The 19,947-nt window shown below is 51.5% G+C and overlaps 1 protein-coding gene across 2 annotated transcripts in view; it reads right to left on the bottom strand.

Annotated features, from left to right (window-relative positions):
• slc22a13b (solute carrier family 22 member 13b) overlaps positions 1-19,947 on the bottom strand; it is an 85,440-nt gene that overhangs the window by 13,733 nt on the left and 51,760 nt on the right. For both annotated transcript variants that reach the window (XM_038808851.1, XM_038808850.1), the window contains exons 5-6: positions 2,965-3,085; positions 24-118 (exon numbers count right to left, since the gene is read on the bottom strand). In XM_038808851.1, coding sequence (XP_038664779.1) covers positions 24-118; positions 2,965-3,085 — 216 coding nt within the window. The remainder of the gene's footprint in view (positions 1-23; positions 119-2,964; positions 3,086-19,947) is intronic.

The following is a 19,947-nucleotide window of genomic DNA, read 5'->3' as shown; positions in this document are numbered from 1 at the left end:
AGAAATAAATTGTTCAATATTACCAGATTGTAATCAAAATCAATGTAATTCTCCTCAACCTCGGTGCCTTAAAAAGATCCAATATGGAGGCCTGCTGGATTTCCTTCTCAGTCACAATCTTGAAAGTAAACGTGGTAACATTAGCCACTCAGTATCAGTAAACTCTAAACATCTGACTGGTTCATCACTATTCATGGCAACAATTGAACAAACAAAATATTGGAACAAATTGCACTTTCCTAGTTTCCCCCTTTTCGCATGGGGCCTCTTATTAGGTCTTCCCCCACCCATGTAGCACATCATTCCTCAATTCATCCGGGGAAATACTCGCAGGCCACAGTCAATCGTATTCTATATCCAAATGACAGATGGTACAAAGCGGACACTCAGGTAGCCCTTGACTTTTTAATGTTCCTCTCTGCTATCCCACCTTGCAGAGGAAAAATTTACCTCACTGTGGCTGTGTCACCTCAAGCGTAATACACAGTCGAGTTGAAGACAGAAACTTTCTGTAAGGAAAACCAGAAAGTATGCAGAGTAGGGAAGCTTCTTCTGAACTGATAATATCAGGTTAGAGAAAAGAAATCTCACCCTAACAGCTAACCTTTGTCTCCCTCTTTCAGGAGCTGACACTGCTGGAGATTGCAGTCCAGAGTAATTAAGTGCCTGTCCAAATATAAACACCCAACAAGAAAGGAAGAAACATTTTACATTTATAAGGCATCTTTCACAACTCCAGATTCTACCAAAGTGCTTCACAGCCAATTAAATTTCTTTGACGCCACTTTTCTGATGTAGGAAAAGCAGCCACTAATTTCTCAATAGTAAAGAGATATGTGACTAGATACTCTGGGGAAGATTCTCTGCCGTCTACCGCTGGTAGTGGGCTTCCCGATCCGGCCGAGTAGGTGCTGATCCCATTACGATCCTCTGGCCCCCCGCCGCCGGCATCAGCGAGCTACAGCCCCACGCCGGTGGGCAGATACAAATGGGTAATTTGCACCCATTTACAATCTGATTAACGGGCTGGAAGCCCAATTCTCCACACCTCCATGATGCCCCAGGCTTCTCAGCCATGATTCACGAGGGCATAGATTGGTGCTGGTATTTTCAAGCGTGGTCCTGACGCGGTGGACCCGTGGTGGGTCAAAGGGGTAAGTGCGTAAGATAGGCGTCCCTAAAGTCCATCAAGGTGCCGGGGAGCAGGATTTTATGCCCCCCAACCAGTAGCATATTTCCTGGCGGTGGAGGTTTGCGTGTCCCCCACCATTCGCCACCAAGGAATGTACCGCGGGGGGTTGCCATGGGCAGGACCGGAAGATTCTACAGGTGGGAAGGGCTGGAAGATTTTGGCCAGGGAGTCAGTTCATCCCTCCTCAGCCAAGCTTTTAACAACTTGAAGGTATCCCAGCCAGACAGTGACAAATCCCTGAACAACAACTTGAGGGAACCTCCCATGGGGTGGGTCATAATAAATCTTCAACCTCCTGATTCAGGCACAAAGGGCTGGGTTTTGCCATCCGCTGCTGGAGGCAAAAGTACGAACTGACACCATTCCGACGGGACCTTGGGACAGCATTTCACTGACAACAGCCAACTGAAAGCTTGCTGCTGGGAATGCTGCCCAAATAAGGGTGGTCACCAGCCCCCAAGAGCTGCTAAGTGAATCAGAGGGCCAGCAACTTAGCAGCGCTGAGGCTACAACACCAGGATTAGAGCGCGGCAATGGTGAGATGCCTTCAAAGAGCAGGCAGATTTTGGGGAGGATGCTGGGACCGGGCAGGTAAGCACGTGCATTTGGGGGGGAGGGGAAGATGGCAGCTATGAGAGGTTGTGGGGCGATGGGGCATTGGCCTTGTGTCCAGGGAAGGTCATAGGGGGGCCCTCAGAGATTTAGGAAGTGGCCACAAAGGAGGATTTCTCCAGGAAGTCATTGGGTGGCCATCAGGGTTTGACTGGAAGTCTCCTATATGTCGGCTGTCCCTCCAGATCCAGGCAAAGTGCCTTTGACGGCAAGAAGTGGCCCTTATTTGTACCCTCAATTGGTTCAATTGGCCACTTGGTGGCCACCTCTAAGGTTCTTGCTTCTGGCAATATGCCTTTGGCAGTGGGAATATATTGGGCTCCCCTCACGACCTTTTCCTGCCATATTGTCAGCCCTTGCACTCCCAGCCCATCTCCAATGGACCAAGAATATCCTGCCCATGAAAATTTGAGCCACTGAGCCAGGGCTGACACACTTTGAGCTGGTTGTGGGTCTGGGAGCAGCCTGCCACGGGTCTCACCTCAAAAACTAACTTCATATTCTAGCCGAGTACTGAATGAGTGCCACTTTGCCAGATGTGCCTCCTTTGGATGAGGCATCATGTGTGTGCCACCTATTTAAGTGTGGTGTAGACTATTTGAAGAGTAACAGTGAGTTCTCCTGGTGATTTAACCTCCAGAATTTCTGCTAATTCATCCCAAAACTGTTACGCTTGCTTACACATCAATAAATAATAATCTTTATTAGTATCACAAGTAGGCTTACATTACACTGCAGTGAAGTTACTGTGAAAATCCCCTAGTCGCCACACTCCAGCGCCTGTTCAGGTACACTGAGGGAGAATTCAGAATGTCCAATTCCCCTAACAGCACGTCTTTCAGGACGTGTGGGAGGAAACCGGAGCACCCGGAGGAAACGCACGCAGACACGGGGTGAACATGCACACTCTGCACAGACAGTGACACAAGCCGTGAATTGAACCTGGGACCCTAACACTGTGAAGTAACAATGCTGGGCACTGTGCTACCATCCCGCCCATCAAACACATTGCTTCAAAGTAAAGTGAATCACTGTGAGATGCAATTTGTCAATTTGTTAACTTGGCTATGGTATCAATCTTTTCTTTGCAACAAGCTCAACTGAACATAGTTATTGCTGCTCAAACTATTCCTTGAAGCATTAAAACTATGACGAAATACCTGGTCAAGCAATGTTTCAGGTACTACCCTTTTGTTTATGATTGCTGCATTAATAATATACTTCTTAGCCACTTTGTATCGACCTTTTGTTATAAGCCATCTTGCAGACTCGGGGAGGACCCTGCAGAAAACATCAAAAACAAAGAGTTGAATGGCACAATGTCCTGGATGTGTGTGTGGCCAGGGTGGGATGAGAATATAGGGGTGGGAAGGAGCACTGCGGGGTGGGTTTTTCGCCCACCTGATTCATAGCAGCCCATTTCCTTGGGCCAGGTTGACTTCTAGGAAACCTGCTGGGAATGGAGTGGCACACACCTGCTGTCGGTCTTTGGGTGTCTGCAACATTAGAGCCTCAGATTCTGTTATCTGTAGGGTTGGAATGAATCCTTTGCAGAAGGACAGCAGGGGAACATACGCTATCCTTAATAGCCATCAATGGCAGTAACATCACTCATGCGAATATTTATTTGGATGGAATGATAGTAACTCTGATGCATAAAGCTATCCAACCATTGGCCTACTTTAGATACATGCAGTCATATTTTGGCCACTTTTTTGCCTCATCTGCCCAAATTGTGCAACACATTGTGATTGAAAATACAGAAAAATGTGTCATTTGAAACATGGAAGTCTGGCATTATCTGGTCTGAGAGGATACAGGGAAAGATCCCACAAAAGGTTAATAGCAGCTGCAAAGAGCAGGATTATAAAATGCTAATTCTTTCTCACAAGCAGGCTTAGCAAACACACAGGTTTCATGTAATAAGCTAAAACAATGGCTCACACCTTCATTGAATGTAACTATCTCAGGAAGCATCTGGAAAAGCATGGATGAGAGTTTCAATTGAATTAAGTGACGGATGTTTAAAACAGGCAGGTCTTTCAAGTCATAACCAAGTTAAATTTCACACCTTAATTGAAATGAACTCTCTTAGTAAACAGCTGGAAAGGATGGATGATGCTCAGTCGAATTTGGTGTTAATTCTAAGTGTAAAATTTTACTAACATCAAGTCAATTAAAAGCAAATTGGAGACAACCTATCTACAAGAAACATAATTTAAAGTCAAAATCAAAGGCAAAGTTATGAGCTGGGGACAATTGGAAAATTAAACGATTCGAAATCACAGAAATAAAATTAACACCTATTGAAACCAAAGCATTTTGTAATCAGGGGCGAAATTCTCCGACCCCACGCAGGGTCGGAGAATCGGCCGGCGGCGGCGTTATTCCCGCTCCCGCCGGGTTTTGAATTTTCCGAGCGGCCAAAAACCGGCGTTGTGCAAATCCCGCCGGCAGCCTCTGAGAACAGCTGGCGCCGGCGGGATGTCATTTAATTTTTAATGTCAACAAATCTCCGGCCACAGTAGGTTTATAACGGTGTCAACCATTGAGTGCCTACATCGAGTGCGGGGGGTAGCGGCGTTGGAGAGGGGTGGATGGGGGGGGGGGGGGGGGGGTTGTGGCATTGAGGGGGGGGTTGCGGCGTTGAGAGGGGGGTTGCGGCGTTGAGAGGGGGGGGTTGCGGCGTTGAGGGGGGGTTGCGGCGTTGAGAGGGGGGTACTGCTGTTGAGAGAGAGGAGGGGGGACCGGCATTGAGAGGAGAGGAGAGGAGAGGAGAGTGGGGGGGTACCGGTGTTGAGAGAGGTGGGGTACCGGCGTTGAGAGAGAGGGGGGGGGTACCGGCGTTGAGAGAGAGAGGGGGGGTACCGGCGTTAAGAGAGGGGGGGTGGGGGGTTGCGGCGTTGAGAGGGGGGGGTTTGCGGCGTTGAGAGGGGGGGGTTGCGGCGTTGATGGGGGGGGGTTGCGGCGTTGAGACGGGGGAGTACTGGCGCTGAGAGAGAGGGGGGGTACCGGCATTGAGAGGAGAGGAGAGGACGGGGGGCGTTACCCGGCGTTGAGAGACAGGGGGGGAGGGTACCGGCGTTGAGAGAGAGGGGACGGGTACCGGCGTTGAGAGGGGGGGGCGGCGGTGGAGGGGGGTAGGGGTGGTGGGGAGGGGGTAGGAGTGGTGGGGAGGGGTGTAGGGGTGGTGGAGGGGGGTAGGGGTGGTGAGGGGGGGTAGGGGTGGTGGAGGGGGGTAGGGGTGGTGAGGGGGGTAGGGGTGGGTGAGGGGGGTAGGGGCGTTGGAGGGGGGTAGGGGTTGTGAGGGGGGTAAGGGTGTTGGAGGGGGGTAGGGGTGGTGAGGGGGGTATGGGTGCTGAGGGGGTAGGGACATTGGAGGGGGTAGGGGTGGTGAGGGGTGTAGGGGCGTTGGAGGGGGGTAGGGGGTGGTGAGGGGGGTAGGGGTGGTGAGGGGGGTAGGGGCGTTGGAGGGGGTAGGGGGCATTGGAGGGGGGTAGAGGTGGTGGGGGGGGTTTGGGGTAGGGGGCAGCGGCATGCAAAGGGGGGGGCGACGGATGCCCGGTGCCAACGCAGCACACGTCGACCCCCCCTCACGCCGCTGCCCCTACCCCACCCCCCTCACCACCCCTACCCCTCCAACGCCCTTACCCCCCCCTCACAACGCCCCTACCCTCCCCACGCCCCCTACCCCCCTCCAACCCCCTACCCTCCTCACACACCCCTACCCCCTTCCAACCGCCCCTACCCCCCTCTCACCACCCCTACCCCCTTCCCCACCACCCCTACCCCTCTCCAACGCCGTCCCCCCCTCTCTCTCAACGCCAGTACACCCCCCTCTCTCTCAACGCCGGTACCCCCCCCCCTCTCTCTCTCAATGCCGGTACCCCCCCTCCTCCCTCCCCCCTCCCTCCTCCCCCCCTCTCCTCCTCCCCGCTCTTCCCTCCTCCCCCCTCCTCCTCCTCCCCCCCTCCCCCTCCCCCTCCTCCTCTCCCTCCTCCTCCTCCCCCCTCCTCTTCGTCCTCCCCCCTCCCCCTCCTCCCCTTCCCCCTCCTCCCCAGACTTTAAAGAAGATTGATTGTCAAGGTGGGCCTGAAGGTCCCTTCAACCAACCAGAAGGATCCAGAAGCAAGATCTTTTTACCTTTCTGTAAAGAAAGTGTTTGCAGCTTTTAAAAGAAAACATATAATAATAAAAAAACTTAACTTAACCTGAAAAAGTGTTTTTTTTCCTAAAGTCTACGTTACTTACTTAGCAATGCGGGACCCAGGACATCGATGCTACTAAGTGGTAAGTAGATAAAATCTTCGATGAAGGTATGGGTTATACTGGGGGATAACTTGAAAATATAGTTTGACCTGAATAGCACCCACCGAAGCCTGCATCGGAGTCAGGGAGTGAGAATCCCTGTTCACCATTTAGAATATCGACCCTTTTTGGTATAGGGGGAATTCTAAGAAGAGTGGTGAGTTTTCAAAAACAAGATGCTCCCGAGAAGCACCTTGCGAGGATTTACTGGGTTAAACACACTACATAAATGCTAGTCCTTGGTGTTAAATGCAATGACATTGGAGAATCTCTCTTGGTCTCCAGACCTGTACCATTCAAAGATTCAGTTTATAGATTCTGAAAATAAAATTAAAGGGGCCAATTTTAACTCCCAGTTCAGATGGCTGGAGATTGCTTCAGACACCAAGAAGGTGTCTGGCAGCGGGATGAGTCCAGGTGGGGAGATGGGGGCTTGCGATGGTCTTGTGGCTCAATAAAGTGCCCAAAATTCCTTGGGGAGCTGGGAGAAGCACTCCTGGTCCACCCAATCCCACTATGGAATTTCCTTGATCTTACCTTGGAGGATCCACACACTTCTCAGCATTTTTACCTGGCTGGGCAGCTACCCATTCAGAAGCAGGTTAAAATGCCAGTGATGTCCTGTGAACACCACTGCATATACTGCAGGGAAAATCAGCTCACACTGAGGGGGAAACACATCAGGAATGGATTGGGAAATGGAGCAGATCTGGCAGCAGCTGTGGAGAGATCAGATCAGTTAACGTTTCAGATATAGACTCTTCTTTCAGTTTCTGCCTTGTTTTTAAACTAAGTTTTTTGTACATTTTGGGATGCAATTCCACTAAACACTCTTCTATCCTTCACAGCATTGTGAGTAATGAACATAGCACATTAAATTGAAAGAAGTGCCGGTGAATTGTTTGGAAGGAATTTTTGGAGCCTGAGATGGTGAAAAAAGAGGAGATGAAAAGATAGATCTTGTGCGAAGGTGTCCTGGGAAGGAGAAGGAGCGTTGGAGATTATTGAGGTATGGGCCAGGATGTTTCAAAAGCAACACATCCTGTGGAAGGCTGAAAGGGAGGGGGGGGGGGGGGGGGGGAATAGAAGGTGCATTTGGTGTTGGGTCACACTTCAGATGGTGGGAGTTGCAGAGGGTGACCTAATAAGTGTGGAGTCTATGGGGTAGAAGGTGAGGACATACATGGTTGAGGGCCCTGTGAACCAAAGTGGGGGGTAATCATCAGGCCCAGGAAAAGGATTGGATTGGATAGGATTTGTTCATTGCCACGAGTACAGTGAAAAGTATTGTCCTGCATACAGTCTAGACAGATTATTCCATACATTAAAAAAAATAGGGCACACATGAGTACACAATCTAAATACATAGACAGCATTGGGTGAAGCATACAGGCATGCGGTACTGCTTAGTAGAGAAGATGTGTGAAGAGATCAGATCAGTCCATAACAAGGCCATTCAGGAGCCTGGTAAAAGCGGGGAAGGAGCTGGTTTTGAATGTCTTAGTGCGTGTTCTCAGACTGTTGTATCTCCTGCCCGATGGAAGAAGTTGGAAGAGTGAATAATCCGGGTGGGAGGAGTTTTGATTATGCTCCCCGCTTTCCCAAGGCAATGGGAGGTATAGTCAGAGTCAATGGGTGGGAGGGGTTTTGCATGATGGACTAGGCTGTGTTCACGACTCTCTGTAGTTTCGTACGGTCTTGGGCCGAGCAGTTGCCATACCAGGCTGTGATGCTGCCAGATAGGATGCTTTCTATGGTGCACCTGTAAAACTTGGTTAGAGTCAATGTGGACATGCCAAATTTCCTTAGTTTCCTGAGAAAGTATAGGTGCTGTCATGCTTTCTTGGTCGTAGCGTAGACGTGGGTGGACCAGGACAAATTGTTGGTAATGTGCGCACCTAGAAATTTGAAGCTGCAAACCATCTTCACCTCGGCCCTGTTGATGCAGACAGGGGTGTGTATGTTACTTCGCTTCCTGAAGTGAATGACCAGTCCTTTAGTTTTGCTGATGTTGAGGGAGAGATTGTTGTCATTACACCACTCCACTAGGTTCTCTATCTCTCTCCTGTAATCTGACTCATTGTTGTTCGAGATCCAACCCACTATGGTCGTGTCATTAGCAAACTTGTAGATCAAGTTGGAGCCAAGTGTGTATAGGGAGTATAGTATCAAATTTCAGAAGGTTACCTCATTATAAAAGATCCAATGGAGATGGACAAACTGGGAGAATGGATAAAACTCCTTGCAGGAAGCAGCTTTGGGTGGTAGATGACTTATAGTGGAATCGGTTAATATCCTATGCCCATACTTGGTACAAACAGGTTGAGCAAGGGAGGTGTTGGGGCTCGAGACCACCGGAGGCTTCCAGTAGAAAGCAAAAGGGTTTATTTATGGAAAGCAAAGGCACAGAACACTATACCCAGGTCTTTACTCTTCAGCTCCGTGGTCCACACTGCCCGAAGTCCTGCTCCCAGGGCCCCCTGCAAACTCCCCATTGGCCAGAGTTTATGTGCTCCCGTGCAATTGGTCCCAAGCCAGTCACATGGTCAGTGGAGCTCATCCCCTTAAAGGGGCCACGCCACCAATTTCTCCCCCTTAAGCGCCTTAATACACTCCCCCAAAAACCATGTACAAAAGTTACAATTATTAACAGGGAGAACCAAGAAAAGAGAGTCCATCAAAACGTCAATCAGTCCGGATACCTCCGGGTCCTCCCAGACCTCTGTAGCCCTGTCATGGGTTCAGCGCTCTTTTTGGTGGTCGAGTGCTCCACAGTCAATGTCACCTCAGGCAGGACCACTTCAACAACGGGTGAACTAGCCTCACCGACCCTGACAGATGCAGCTGGTTGAACAGAAGTTGGAGATCCTGGCTCCCCTCGGCTCGAACGAGTTATCGAAATGTTCACACTGCAGCGCTGCATGAAAGGCACCTGATCTGCCAATCCTAATTCCATTTGCCAGCACTTGGCCCATAACCTCGAATGTTAAGACGTTCCAAGTGCTTATTCCTTTTGAAGGATGTTAGGCAACCCGCTTCTATCACCCTCCCAGGTAGTATACTCCAGACCATTACCGCCCTCTGGGTAATAACGTTTTTCCTCAAATCCCCCCTGATCCTCAAACCCCTCAACTTGTGTCCCCTCGTAATCGACCCTTCAACTTAGGAGAACAGCTGCTCCCTATCCACCCTGTCCATGCCCCTCATAATCTTGATGTGGAGATGCCGGCGTTGGACTGGGGTGAGCACAGTAAGAAGTCTTACAACACCAGGTTAAAGTCCAACAGGTTTGTTTCAAACACGAGCTTTCGGAGCACGGCTCCTTCTTCAGGTGCTCCAGCGAAAACAACCCAAGCCTATCCAACCTCTTTCTAACTTAAATGTTCCATTCCTGGCAACATTCTGGTGAATCGCCTCTGTACCCACTCCAGTGCAATCACATCCTTCCTATAATGTAGCGACCAGAACTGCACACAGTACTCCAGCTGTGGCCTCATCAATGTTCTATATAACTCCAACATGACTTCCTTGCTTTTGTAATGTATGCCATGATTGATAAAGTCAAGTGTACCATATGCCTTTTTCACCACCCTATTAACCTGCCCTTCTGCCTTCAGAGATCTATTTACAAACACACCAAGGTCCCTTTGTTCCTCAGGACTTCCCAGTGTGGTTACATTCATTGAATATTTCCTTGTCAAATTGCTCCTTCAAAAGTGTAACACCTCACACTTTTCAGGATTAAATTCGATCTGCCACTCTTCTGCCCATTTGACCATCCCGTCTATATCTTCCTGTAACCCAAACTCTCAGCCTCAATGTTAACCACCTGGCGTATCTTGTATCACCCGCAAACGTACTGATACTATCCGCCACATAGTCAGCAAAATCATTTATATAAATGACAAATAATAAGGAACCCAGCACAGATCCCTGTGGTCCATCACTTGACACTGGCTTCCAGTCACTAAAGTAACTGTCTGTCATCACCCTCAGCCAGCTTTGAATCCATCTTATCAAGGGGCTGGTTTAGCACAGGGCTAAATCATTGACTTTGAAAGCAGACCAAGGCATGCCAGCTGCATGGTTCAATTCCCATACTAGTGTTGCTCGTTTTGGGTGAGTGTGCTTAACACTCATTTGGCTCTGTTTCTCGTTCTAAGCTCTGGAGTCGCCAGGTGCCGTAAAGACACCGTCACAAGTATCAAGGTCAAGTTCAAAGCAATAAAGCTGTACACCAATTAGTAAGTCCAAAACAATTAGAGTTTATTATAACACAATTATAATAACACTCACGCACACGCTAAAGATTAAACTTACTTCTACCACTAAACAACTAATACTTAGCTAAGAAGGAACTGCGAGGTCAGGGAACAAGGCCTTTGTTCTGGTCTGGTCTGCAGGCTTCGGATCACTATCAGTCGGCAAGGGTGTCAGTAATGCCGGTTTCAGGTAGCAGTCATTGTTTAGGCACTTACGGATTGGTGGCTGCTGCTCGACGGCTGATGTAGAAGACAGGGGTCTAGAGGCTGGAGTCGGAGGCCGGAGACAGGAGACTGAACCATGTGTGGGATCTTTCTTTTATAGGTCCCAGGGGGTCCGCGCCCCTTTGGGCGGGCTCCCTCACCTGCTGGGGATTGATTGGGCCTCTTCCCAATCGATATGGTTTGAACCACCCAATCCTAGGGCCGTTCCTTGATCGCTGGGGCGGTTCTTAGGACTTATTGTCCTGGGCTTCTCTGGCTCCACCGTGTCTGGTCTGCTATAGAATGTATCGATTGATACTTAATTTGTGTCCATTGTACCTGGGCCTGGCCCGGTATCACCTCATTAATATGCTAACGGCTTTCCATTTACAACGCTGCCTGATCTCTGCAGCTGTCGGGAAACCGGTTTCTGCAAGTGTCTCAATGCATAATTGCTCTGCAAGCTGTTTGCTCTTTAACATGTCCGTTTTCCCTGCACTCTTTGCAGTCTTCCATTTTGTGTTCGTTAGTGGCCATCTTAGATGGCTACACTAGCCTCCCTAAACAGGCGGCAGCATTTAGCGACTAGGGGCTTTTCACAGTAACTTCTTTTGAAGCCTACTTGGGACAGTAAGCGATTTTCATTTTCAAGTTCCCTGTATCCCACATAGGACCTTGTCAAATGCTTTGCTGAAATCCATGTAAACTACATCAACTACACAACCCCCATCTACACACTTAGTCACGTCCTCAAAAAATGTAATCAAATTTGTTAGGCATGACCTCCCTCTGACAAAGCAATGCTGACTACTCCTGACCAAAACTTGCCAAACCCACAGTGAACTGTGTGTACTGTGTAACAAGTTCAACAAAGCATATTGAACCAACATCAAAGTTTGGAGTCTACTTTCAAGTACAACTGTATCCAGTTGCAGTCCGTGTTACCCCAGGGTGATTAACACAACATGGTACCAGACGTCTACTTTCTCTAAGTGGCTTATCCCGAGTGACTCAGTGACGACCAGCAAGTGCCTTCCAGCGGCATGGAGAAGATCCAGGCCCCTCCACAGCTACGGATCTCCGGCAATCTCGGCGCCAACTGGCGGGTCTTCAAGCAAACGTTCCTTCTCTACATTGAGGCCTCAGGCCTCAAGGATGCGCCCGATGCCAGGAAAATTGCGCTGCTCCTATCAACTGCGGGGGACCAAGCCATCCAGATTTTCAACTCGCTTAATTTAACCAACGGCCAGGACAAGACCAAATTCAAGACCGTTTTAGAGAGGTTCGACAGTCACTGTGAAGTCAAACCAAACAAGAGCTTTGAGCATTATATCTTCCAGCAACACCTTCAGGGTAAGGATGAACCTTTCTAATCTTTTCTAACTCATATCCGTATATTAGCGCAGTCCTGCAATTATGGTGACACCGCTGATTCCATCTTCAGGGATCAGATCGTGTTTGGGGTACATTCCGATTCCTTGCGGGAGCAACTCCTCAAAACTAAAGACATGACCCTGCCAGTCGCAATCGAGATGTGTTTAGTGCATTAGCATGCAAGAAATCGGTACTCCCTTCTCAAATTGGCAGAATACGGAAAACTTGCCTCCCACGAGGCAGAGATGCAGCGGATCACCCGGATGCAGCGCCTCAGTATCGATGAAAGTTGCCATTTTGTGCGCTTTTCCTGGGGCCCCACGCATGCACAACACGAACGGGAGAATGAAGCGGCCGAAAACCAAACTGCGCAGGTGCGAACGACGGCTGACCGCGCTGCGCATGTGCGACGACGCATGGAGCGTAACGACGTCAATGTCATGATGCGCCTAACTGCGGTACCGCCCACTTAAAACGGCAATGCCCTGCAAAAGGCAGGCGATGTTTAAATTGCGGGAAGCCATGTGCAGGTCTGCACCACCAGTCAAGGGTTAGCATTTGCTCGACCCACAAAGCTTCATTTCACGCCACCCCCAAGATATTGGGCAAGATTCTCAGTTGGGGAGGGGCGCTGCCAGGGCCGGGGGGAAAACAGGTTGAGTGGCCGGTGTCACCCCCCCCCCCACCCTCATGGGATTGCATTACGGCGGCCATCTTGCTGCACACCCACTGACTACCCACCTTGGCCCCTGCACAGTGACATTGGCCGTATGGGTGTCCTCACCACTGCACCCCACCCCTCAGCCACACCGGCCACCCCGCCCTAAACTCCTCACCCAACCGGCTGCCACCCACCGCGGACCACCCAGGGCAACACCCATGGCAGTCCCGGCCAGTGCCAGCCAACAGTACCCCTGGCATCAGGGATGGGCGCCAGGGTCAGAAATCCCCATGATGCCATCCACCGACGGGGGAGGGGTGAGCGGATTGGGGGGGGGGGGGAGGGGGGGGGGAGATGTGGGGGTGGATCTCGCAGTGCCAAACAGGGACATTGTTTAGCCCATTGAACCTGGTTGGTCACGGTGGTACACACCATGCTAACATGTCAGCCTTTCACCCCATGCAGACAATGGATTTTGCAGTTCGACCAGCAGTGGTGGCCATCCTGTTGGTCGACGCAGCTCTGCAAGGTGCCCTGCAGTTGCATGAGCGTGAGCTGCTCGAACGGGTGATGGAAGCTGCAACAGCGGAGCTTGTCGCAGAGGGGCAGGTGGCAGCTGCCCAGGTTGGAGAGCCGCTGCCCAACAGGCCGAGGAGGAGATGCCAGGGAGTTGCCGCAGGAGGCCTCATGTGTACCAGCACCATCTGAGGGTCGAGGACCTACCGGACTGGGCATGCCGTCAAAGACTCCAGCTGAGCAGGGAGCCAGTGTGACACATCTGCCAGATGATGGCACACCTGGCACTGTGGGGGTATGGGGAGGGCACCCACTCCTGGTGTCCGTCAAGGTGACGATCACCCTGATCTTCTATGCCTCGGGCTCCTTCCAGGCGCCAAGTGGGGACCTATCCGGGATCTCACAGAACTCGGTGCACAGGTGCATCCAGGCCATCACGGAGGCCCTATATGTTCAGGCCGATCAATGCATCCATTTCGATGCGGACCGAGCCCACCTGGATGCCCGGGCAGTGGGGTTCGTGCCATCGCCAGGATGCCCTGGGTTCAGGGATGCACGTCACCCTACAGGCACCTGCAGATAACAGGCCGCTCGACTCAATCCGAAAGTGGTGCCACTCAATGAATATCAGCTGGGCATCATTCACCTCTGCACCCGATACCTGGGCAATGTATCCTTCATCCTGGCACACTCGGTGATCCCAGACATGTTTGAGGGGCGCCCCCCCCAGACATGTTCGAGGGGCGCATCCCCCCCCTCCCTGACATGTCCGAGGGGCGCCCCCCCCCCCCCCCAAGGCTGAGGGGTTGGCTCCTGGGCAACAGGGTTACTTGCTACGGGGGGGGGGTGAGCGACAGGGTGCTTTCGGGGGTCTGGGTCGGAGAGGGGAAGATATCTGATATCTACAAGGTTATGCAGGAGGCGGAGGAGGCGTCAGTAGAGGAGCTGAAAACGAAGTGGGAGGGGTAACTGGGGGAACAGATCGAAGACGGGACATGGGCTGATGCCCTGGAGAGGGTTAATTCTTCCTCCTCGTGTGCGCGGCTTAGCCTCATCCAATTCAAGGTGCTGCACCGGGCCCACATGACTGGGACGAGGATGAATAGGTTCTTTGGGGGTGAGGACAGGTGTGTCAGGTGCTCGGGGAGTCCAGCGAACCATGCCCATATGTTCTGGGCATGCCCGGCACTGGAGGAGTTCTGGAAGGGGGTGGCGAGGACGGTGTCGAGGGTGGTGGGATCCAGGGTCAAGCCAGGATGGGGACTCGCTATTTTTGGGGTTGGGGTGGAGCCGGGAGTGCAGGAGGCGAAAGAGGCCGGTGTGCTGGCCTTTGCGTCCCTAGTAGCCCGGCGAAGGATCTTGCTACAATGGAAGGATGCGAGGCCCCCAAGCGTGGAGACCTGGATCAATGACATGGCGGGTTTTATTAAGCTAGAGAAGGTCAAATTCGCCCTGAGAGGGTTGGTACAAGGGTTCTTTAGGCGGTGGCAGCCTTTTCTCGACTTTCTGGCTCAACGATAGGGTATGGGGACAGCAGCAGCAGCAACCCGGGGAGGGAAAAGGGGAGGGAAAAGGGGGGGGCCGACAATGACTATGTTTGTTTATTTAATTTTAATATTTTTTAAGTTCTTTTGTTGTTCATTAGGGTTGGGGGGGTGGGGGGATGTGATACATGCGCCGATACGGTCTGGGGGTGTCACAGTTATTATGGGTTATTTTGTTGCATTTCATTGTTTGTCGTTATGTTTTATATTTTCTGTAAAAAATTCCAATAAAAATTATATAAAAAAAAGGGTTACTTGCTACGGCCGTTGCTGACCACCACCATGTGCATGCGTGGCCATGGACCCGGCCATCTCCGGGGTGTCACTGCAGCTAGAGCCGGGTGCTCTACGCTGCCTTCCTGCTAGCCCCCTGCAAAACGGGGATTCAGTGGCCATTTGACACCATTTACTTTTGGGGAAAATGCCACTGTTCCCAGGCCAGTGTGGGGCCATAACCCCAGAATCAGAGAATCCAGCCCAATGTGTCCCTATTCTGCTCCCCCTTCCCCTGCCAAATTAGTTTAAACTCCTCCCATCAGGACTGGCAAACCCACTAGCAAGCATGTTAGTCCCGCTCTGGTCCAGAGTTAGACAGTCCCTCTTGTACAGGTCCCACCTTCCCCAGAAATGGTTCCAGTGATCCAGGAATCTAAAACCCTCCCTCCTCCATCAGCTCTTAAGCCACACATTCATCTGTGCTGTTCTCCTATTTCTGTACCCACTACCGCATGGCACTGAGAGTAATCCAGAGGTTATGGGCAGCACGGTAGCACAGTGGTTAGCACTATTGCTTTGCAGCGCCAGGGAACCGGGTTTGATTCCCTGCTTGGGTCACTGCCTGTGCGGAGTCTGCACGTAGGTGCTACAACGGCCGTTGCCCTTGAGTAGGTTACCTGATGCCCCACCGGCAGGTGGCAGCCAGGTGGGGGAGTGGTATAGTGGAGGGTGGGGTGCAGGGTTGCTGGGCTGGGGGCACACATACAGTCGGTATCACTGTGCAGAGCCAGGAGCCAAGGCGGGTGGTCAGTGGGGTGCGCTGTAAGATGGCTGCCTTGCAGGTCGCGGCAATAGTGATCTGTGTCTGGACACCACACCAGTCCTATGGGGGGGGGTCACTCAGGCAACAGCACCCCCCCCCCCCCCACTATGCACCCCCCCCCCCACCCTGCCAACCTAACCAGTGTCCATCTCGGCAACCCAAGGTTGTGCCACTCTGTGTCCTACCACCTGTCTCTCCCTCATCAGCCACGATGCTCGTTTCACAATTTTAAAAACAAAAACTGAACCTCGCCGTAGTCAATTCGGCCCATCGGAGGCAGAGAATCACGGAGGCCCAACAGACTACCAGGCCCGCTAATGATATGCAAACGGTGTTTACTGTACGTGCATTCCGGACCGCATTGACACCACTGTCAAATTGATGGAGCATTGCAATTTGGCGTCAAATGGCGCCCGCTGCAATTTCAGCAGCAGAATTGCGTTTCCTGATTCCAGCATTAGCCCACGGAGAACTCTACTCCAGGGGCGGGATTCTCCGAGCCGGCGACCGGAGAATCGCGCCAATCGCGCCGGCACGTTCGCCGCGGTGCCGTTTGCGTGCCATTGAAAGTGGCCCCCTGCAGTGATTCTCCACACTCAATTGGCCGCGTGCCCGCCAGAATCATTCGCAGATGGTCCCACCTGGCAGGACACCGGTGTTCTGGCTGCGGGGGCCATCCTGCTGGAGGGCGGGTGAAGCCGACTCCGGGGGGGGGGCCTCCACAGTGGCCAGGCCCGCGATCAGGGGCAACCGATCGGCGGGCGCGCTCATTCCGGGGTGGGGGCCGATCCTCTTCCATGCCGGGCGACTGTAGGGCTCTTCCATGTTGCTCGGCGGGCCGGCGCAGAGACGGCTGTGGCGCACATGCGCGGACCTGCGCTGGCCTGTGCTGTATCTAACAGACTGTCCTCGAATAAAGTGGAAAGGTGGTGATGTCATGGTAACGTCACTGGAATGTCACTAGGAATCCAGAAGCCCAGGTTAATGCTCTGGTGATACGAATTGGCGGAATTGAATTCAATTAATAAATGTGGAATATAAATCCAGTCTCAATAATGGTGATCATGAAACTATCATTGATTGTTATAAAACAGCATCTGGTTCGCAAATGTCCTTTAAAGAAGGAAATCTGCCACCCTAACCTGGTTTGGCCTGCATGGGACTCCAGATCCACAGCAATGTGGTTAAGTCTGAACTGCCCTCTGAAATTACCCAGCAATTTGGAATGGCCAAGAAATAAGACCATAAGACCATAAGACAGAGGAGCAGAATTAGGCCACTCAGCCCATCGAGTCTGCTCCACCATTCAATCATGGCTGATATTTTTCTCATCCCCATTCTCCTGCCTTCTCCCCATAACCCCTGATCCCATTAATCATCAAAAACCTATCTATCTCTGTCTTAAGGACTCTCAGTGATTTGGCCTCATTCTGCGGCGAAGAGTTCCACAGATTCACCATTCTCTGGCTGAAATGACCTTGTCAGTGACGTTCACGTCCCATCAAAGAATATAAAAGTGTCAACAAACAGTCAAAATAAGGGACAATCCCTGGAAACAGTAGACAGTTGGTTACCCTGCTGTCAGTACTAGAAAATGAGACAAGGTAGGGAATCTGAGTACCATCTGGAACAACGAATGTTCCACGTATTCCACAAAAGGACTTGCATAGGTTGCCAAACCTTTTACTTGGAGGTAATGAGTGGAATTAGAGAGGTCCTTGATAGTACGAACAATGAGAGCGGATGATTCTGCTTTTCTTATTTACAAATAGTTTTCCCATTTACAAATTGTCTCAACTCAAATTTTTTTTCCCAATTAAGAGGCAATTTAGCGTGGCCAATCCACCTACCATGCACATCTTTGGGTTGTGGGGGTGAGCCCCACACAGGGACAGCCAAATTTTGTTTTTATTACTTTCTGCTTTTGCCCTGCACTGTCATCTTTCTATTGTTGAATCCCTCTGGGCTTCCATCCCAACGCAGGCCTTCCCCTTTCTTTCCTTCTTGCCTCCCCACTTTGCTTGCTTCTGTACTTGCTCAGAATCCATTGCATCTCAGCTCTTTTCCAGTTTGGATGAAAGGTCATTGAGCTGAAACAAGGGTCTGGATTCTCGGTCCCCGCATGTTTCTCAGCAGCGCACCGTACACTGGCGGTGGGGTTCTGTACTGCCGCTGCTTCTTAATGGGATTTCCCATTGAAGACACCACACACAGCCGGAAAACCCATAGGCAGGAATGCGCTGCCAAGGGGAACATGGGAATCCTAACAACTGGAAAATTCCAGCCATTTCTCTCCACAGATGCTGCCAGAAGACCTGCTGATTCAATGTAGCAGCACAGATCAGCAAAGCAATTACAAATCAATGCACTGGGATTTGTTTATAGGGTCATTCAAAACTAGTGAAGTTATGCTGAGCTTGAATTGGACCTTGGTGGGCTGCAGTCATCATACAAACAAAGAAGAAAGAAATGTACAGCACAGGAACAAGCCCTTCGGCCCCTCCAAGCCTGTACCGATCATGATGCCCTAACTAAAAAAAACCTTTCTGCCCTTACTCGGTCCCTATCCCTCCATTGCCTCCCATCCAGATGCCTCTTAAATGTTGCTAATGTGCCTGCTTCCACCACATCCTCTGGCAGCACATTCCAGGCACCCACCACTCTCTGTCTGATAAACCTACCCCGCACATCTCCCTTAAACTTTCCCCCTCGCGCCTTGAACCTGTGCCCCCTTGTAATTGACACTTCCACCCTTGGAAAAAGCCTCTGACCAACCAATCCGTCTATGCCTCTCATGATTTTGTGGACCTCTATCAGGGCTGGGATTCTCCGAAATCTCGGCCAAGCGTTGGCGCCGGCATCAAAACCGGCGACGCCGGCATCAACGGGTCTCCAGGCCCAGGCATTCACCCCTTCCTAGGGGACTAGAATGGCACCAGAGTGCTGTGCGCAGCTCCGGCACCAAAAGCTGGCTTGCCACGGCCGGTGCGGGTCCGCACCTGCCACCACTGCCGTCTCTGAGGAACATAGGCTCCCCACACCCCCGGATTGGTTGCCCCCCGATCACGGGCCTGGTCACCATGGAGACCCCCCGAGTCGGCTCCTCCGCCCCCCTCACCAGGACGGCCCCTGCAGCCAAAACGGCGAGGTCCCGCCGGGTAGGACCATACGTAAACAACGGCGGCGGAACTCGGCCCGTCGACGGCAGAGAATCACCAGGGGGAGCGCTTTCAACGGCCCACGACCGGTACCGCAGAGAACGCGCCGGCGCGATTGACGCCAATTCTCTGGTTGCTGGAGAATCGGCGGCTGGGCGTCAGAGCAGTGTGGCGCGATTCACGCGCGCCCCCCCGGCGATTCTCCGACCCTACGCGGGATCAGATAATCCCAGCCCAGGTCTTCCCTCAGCCTCCATCTTTCCAGTGAAAACAATCCTAGTTTATTCAACCTCTCCTTATAACCAACACCCTCATGACCAGGCAACATCCTGGTGAACCTTCTTTGCATTCTCTCCAAAGCATCCATGTCCTTCTGAAAATGTGCACAGTTTTGGTCTCCACAATAAAACTTACACCAAACTGTGGAATAAATATTAAAAACATTTACAAGGATGGTAGATATGACATGAGAGAAAACGTCTTTACACAATGTGTGGTTTGGATCTGGATTGCACTTCCTGAAAGTGTGATGGAGGCAGGTTCACTTGGGGTATTCAAGAGGGCATTAGGTGATTACTTAACCAGAAACAATGTGCAGGGGGACTGGGGAAATGACAGGGGAATCAACACGAAGTCATAACGTTTATTTGAAGAGCCGGTGCAGACATGATGGGCCAAATGGTCTCTTACTGTACAGTAATGATTCTCTAACAGAACTGAGAGATTACAACAATCGGCAAAGGTTGAACAGATTCCTTCAACGGTGGGGCTCACTCCCACTCTCCCTGGCGGGAAGAGTGCAGACGATCAAGATGAACATACTGCCAAGGTTCCTCTTGCTGTTTTGATCCATCCCGATCTTCATCCCCAAGGCCTTTTCCCAAAACATAGACAGGCTAATCAGGCGTTTGTGTGGGGGGTGGGGGGTGGGGGGAGGGGGGGGGGGGTGGCAAGAACCCGAGAATTCCCAAACCGACACTGCAAAGAGGGAAAGTCAGAGGGGGCCTAGCTCTACTGAACCTACAATACTACTACTAGGCAGCAACAGCAGAAAAAGTTAGGGGATGGGTACAAGAA

The sequence above is a fragment of the Scyliorhinus canicula genome, chromosome 10, assembly GCF_902713615.1.
Source record: "Scyliorhinus canicula chromosome 10, sScyCan1.1, whole genome shotgun sequence".
Classification (NCBI taxonomy): Eukaryota; Metazoa; Chordata; class Chondrichthyes; order Carcharhiniformes; family Scyliorhinidae; genus Scyliorhinus; species Scyliorhinus canicula.
The sequence above is the reverse complement of the archived record's forward strand: the minus strand, read 5'-3'. Positions and strand labels throughout refer to the sequence as shown.